Source organism: Echinops telfairi, unplaced genomic scaffold (assembly GCF_000313985.2).
Source record: "Echinops telfairi isolate 266 unplaced genomic scaffold, ASM31398v2 ScPeMD7_7412;HRSCAF=8450, whole genome shotgun sequence".
NCBI classification, from domain to species: Eukaryota; Metazoa; Chordata; class Mammalia; order Afrosoricida; family Tenrecidae; genus Echinops; species Echinops telfairi.
In genome coordinates, this window is record NW_022111312.1 from 13,988,671 (window position 1) to 13,993,262 (window position 4,592).

General features: G+C 52.6%; 1 protein-coding gene across 1 annotated transcript in view; it reads left to right on the forward strand.

The window, feature by feature from the left end:
- The window catches only part of TCTN2 (tectonic family member 2), a 25,564-nt gene that overhangs the window by 2,299 nt on the left and 18,673 nt on the right, over positions 1–4,592 (forward strand). The window contains exon 3 of the mRNA XM_045296726.1: positions 2,792–3,010. Coding sequence (XP_045152661.1) covers positions 2,792–3,010 — 219 coding nt within the window. The remainder of the gene's footprint in view (positions 1–2,791; positions 3,011–4,592) is intronic.

Genomic DNA, 4,592 nt, shown 5'->3' on the forward strand with positions numbered 1-4,592 from the left:
GCATCAGGCAAGTCAAGTCTTTGACCCTCAGAACGCCCGTGCCCGCTGCGTTTGTCCTCCCCAGAATCCGGGTCTCAGTGGACAGGTCACCTCTTGGTTGCTGTACTCTCCCCACCCCTGACCCACGCACAGCCATCTTCTCACCTCTCCTTCCTGTCTCTGTTCCTCTCACTGCACATGGGCTCCTTTACCTGATTTGCTAATGGCACACCTGTGACACACAACAAAACCCCAAACAAACATGTCCGAGGGAAGCACAGTGTGAGGCTCCTCTCAGCCGGGCTCCCAGTTTGGTTCTGCTTGACTGTTGGCCACAGGCCGCCTTCCTTCCTCTGCAGGACGGTAAAGGCTGCCAGTGATTCCTAGAACGCCATCGTTAATAGCAAAAGGAAGTGGGAAGACTTAGGAATTTATGGAGAATGTGTAAAAGGCTAGAGTTTCTGGGAAACCAGGGGCCGCCCCGGCCGCGTCGTGGTTTTTCATTGGGCCGCTCACCGCACCATCAGCAGTCGAGTCCAGCCGCTCTGCGGAGAGAGACGGGCTTTCTATTCCTGTAGAGCCACAGTTTCAGACGGCCGCAGGGGCAGGTCCTCCCCGTTCCTACAGGGTTGCTGTGAGTCGGCATCGCCTCGATGGCGATGCACTTGGCTTTGTTTGTTCTTAAATAGGAAACCAGCAGAATTTCAGTGTCAGTGTTCCTGGCCTCCAGCTCCCCTCCGCACAGACAGCCTGGTCACTTTGGGCCAAGAGCCCAAACATGCACCCTCGGGGCACACCTTCACACTCGTCTGTGCCTTGTTGGTTTCCCAACCTCACCCCCACACCACATCTGCCATCTTGTCCTTTCTATGGAGTACCACTCCGCGGCATGAGTTGCATGCGCCACAGTGTACAACCACTACCACTGTCCAGTTCCAGAACTTTCCACCACCCCAACAGAAACTCTGTACCTGTGAAATAATAGCCCCCCCAAAACCCCTCCCTTGGGCCCCTGGGAGTCTCTCCTGTCAGGGTGGTCTCTGGACTTGTTCGTCCTGGGTGTGTCCCTGCGTGGGTGGGACTCCGTGATGTGCGGTCTCACGGACCTGCCTGCTTTCCCTGAAGGCCTCAGCGTGCACCCGAGAGATGGCGCCTGTGAGGGCGGTTGGTTTCTTTGACGTTGTGAGGCTGATGGAGGGCAGCAGATGCAGGCCCACCTCACTTCAGTGCGTCCAGCATCTCGGCTTTTTGACAAACGGAAGTTCCCTGGCAGCCCTGCCGCGAGTCTCTGCCTGACTTTTCCCACAGCGTGCTCCCGGCGTGCTTCTGCAACCCGGTTTGGTGGTGCTCACAGTCCCTCCAGCTTTTTCATCGTGCAGTTTGCACGTGTGACACGCTCCCAGAGAGTCAAAACCAAGCCCTGTGCCGTCAACTCGATTCCAATGTAGAGCAACCCTTCCCGGGGTGTCTGGGCCTGTGCATCCTCACAGGAGCACACAGCCTCATCTTACCCCCATGGAGCAGAGGGTGGGCTTGAACCGCTGCCCGGGCAATTGGCAGCCCCAACCCCTCACCCCAGCGCCATTGGTGCCCCTTCACAGACCACAGTGGAGTGTGAAATAACCAACAAAATCTCCGGACTCTTTATTGGGGGGTCTGGAAAAGACCCCTTCTGGCCTTGTGCGATGGCAGCTGGCGCTATAGCAGCTGGACCAGGCTAGTGGTACTCTTCCTCATCGACTTCCGGTCCAAAGGTACCTGGCTCAGCTCCGTGGGTCAGCAAACCCAGCTCCCCCAGTCAGGTTCTGGGAGGCACGCACTCAGCAGCCTCCTGCCTTAGTCGGCTCTCTGCTCTGCAGGCGGGAGCCCACTGCTCCGCCTCCTGCTGTCTCTTAGACTGAGGAGGTGCAGTGCACCCAAAAGACACTTTCCCCTCCTGGCTCTTTTTTCTTTCTTTTCTTTTCCCCCCATTTTGTTGGGAGCTCTTACAGATATTGTAACAGTCCATAGTTCAGTCAGATCAAGCATACTTATACAATTGCTGCCATCATGTTCAAAGCATTTTCTCTCTTCTTGAACTCTTTGATATCAGCTCCCCTGTATCCCCTCCTTCCCCCAAAGAGAGGGTTTTTTGTTGTTGTTAGTAGTGAGTTTCCCGAAATCGACCATTTGCATTTGAGTAGTTGTATTCATAGTTAAGCCTTTTCTTTTGAAACCATTTTCTTAGCACTTCACCCACATGTCATACAATCCAATGATTCAGTCATATCAAGAAAGGTTATTCAGTTACCACCGTATCTGACTCCAGAACATTTTATTCTTCGAGTTAAGTCACTCACAACTAATCCATAGAACCCTATTAGCATCTTCCTCTGCCTCCCCTTACCAGTCCCACCAGGAAGAGAGGGCACACCCAGTCTGCATAGTCCCACCTGATCATTTGGCGAGAGTCACACAGTGAACCCAACTCAGCCCGGCTTGGGTCAGTGCTGCCCTTTGGGTCTCAAACGGCTGCTCACTCCAAGGGGCGAGCACCTCGCTGGTGGTGCTGTTCCCCTTCAGAGGAAGACAGTTGTGCCGCTGGGTTGAGTTCAGTGCCAGGCTTGCCAGCTGTCTGTGGGCCATCGTCTCAGGGGCTCCACCAGTCTCTCTATGATCAGCAAGCCTGGTCTTGTAGGATTTTGAGTCCTCTCCAGGAACCTCCTGTTGTGACCCCTCTGAGAGCAGTCGGTCGTGGTAGTGGACACGTTTTGCCGACCGCTCACGTTGGGGTCCCTCCACATTGTACATTCAGTGTGGTGACCCCGCTTTCTTTTGGGTGCCACCCACGTGACAGTTCCGTTGACCTTTGGTTTTCCTCCTCCCTCCTGTTGCTTTTACTTTCCAGAGAACATGACTGCCATTCCCAGCCAGGTCTACCAGCCCCTCGGCCCCTGTCCTTGTAATCTGACCGCCGGGGCTTGCGATGTGCGCTGCTGCTGCGACCAGGTATGTTCCCAGGGACTCCGGGTGCCAGGGTGCCAGGGAGCACGTGAGGAACACAGCTGTGCCCCATCTGCACCAGTTCAGGAACGGGCTCTAAAGGGAGGCTGCATACCCCCCTCTCCAGGGTTCTCAACCCAGCATCAGCTTAGGTAGCATGGTCAGTCTCGTCTGCGGAAGGAAAGCAAAGAGTGTTTCTTTGGGTAAACTCATGATTTGGGGAATTACACTGAGAGGGTGGTTTTTATCTTACTTAGAAGTTGGTGAAGAGAATCTAACAAGGGAAATCAGTGTTGATTTTCAGTGATTTTTTTTCCTAGTAGATTTACTAATAGCCCCACAAGTCTCATTCTACAATGTCTCTATCACCCCTTGTGTACCCAGTCGCTCCCATCCCAGCCCTGGGCCGCCAGCGCTCCGATTTCTGCCTCAGCCTGTCTGCCTGTTCCAGGCATTTCTTTCTTTCTTTTTTTTTTTTTTTTTTAATCATTTTATTGAGGGCTCGTACAACTCTTATCACAACCCATCCATCCATCCATCGTGTCAAGCACATTTGGACATTTGTTGCCCTCATTCTCAAAACATTTTCCTTCCACCTGAGCCTTTGGTATCAGCTCATTTTTTTCTGCTCCTTCCCCTCCCTCCCTCGTGAACCCTTGAAAATTTATAAATTATTAATATTTTTTCATGTCTTACACTGACCGATGTCTCCCTTCACCCAGTTTTCTGTTGTCCATCACTCTGGGAGGGGATTATATGTCGATCATGGTGATTGGTTCCCCCTTTCTGCCTCCCACCTTACACTTACCCTCCTGGTATCACTACTGTTATTATTGGTTCAGAGGGGTTTATCTGTCCTGGATTCCCAGTGTTTCCAACTCTGATCTGTACCGTGTACATGCTCTGGTCTAGCCAGATTCCAGGCATTTCTTGTAAATGGGATCGTGGTGGCTCAGCCTTTGATGAGGGTTGGGCTGCTTTTGCTCAGCCCTCTCTGTTCTCATGTCAGCCCTGCCAGAGCCTGTACCCCAGGGTCATGATGGTGGGCAAAGCATATGTGAAATGGATACCTGCATGCATATATGGGGTGTGTGTGTGTGTGTGTGTGTGTGTCAAGGGGCTTCATAAAGTCCTTAGAAAATGGAATTGAAAGAGAATGGATTTTCCCGAGAACAGCTTTTTGAAGTCCCCTGTGGTGTGTGTGAGTGTGACATTTATCTGTCGATCAGCCTGCAGGCCTTTGGCTTATTTCCAGGTTTGGGCTCTGAACAACACAGCTGTCCACAGTCACACGCCGGTTTCTGTGTGCACGTTCTGGACATGTCTCTCAGCTTTACCTGCAGGAGGGGAGTTGCTGAGACAGGTGGTCCTATGGCCAGCCTGCCTTCCAAAGTGGCTGCAGTTCCATTTCCACATTCTCCCCCAGCAACAGACGAGGGTTCCCGTTTCTCCACCGCCTCGCCAACCCTTGTTACCCTCTCCCTCCTTGGCTCTGGCCGAGTAGAAGCTCACTGTGGTTTTTTATTTGCGTTTTATTAGCGATGGGTATTCGCCTTTCTTGAGCTAGCTGGCCATCCACTTGTAGATCTCCTTTGGAGAGGTGTCTTTTGAAACCCTTGCCTCGATTTTTT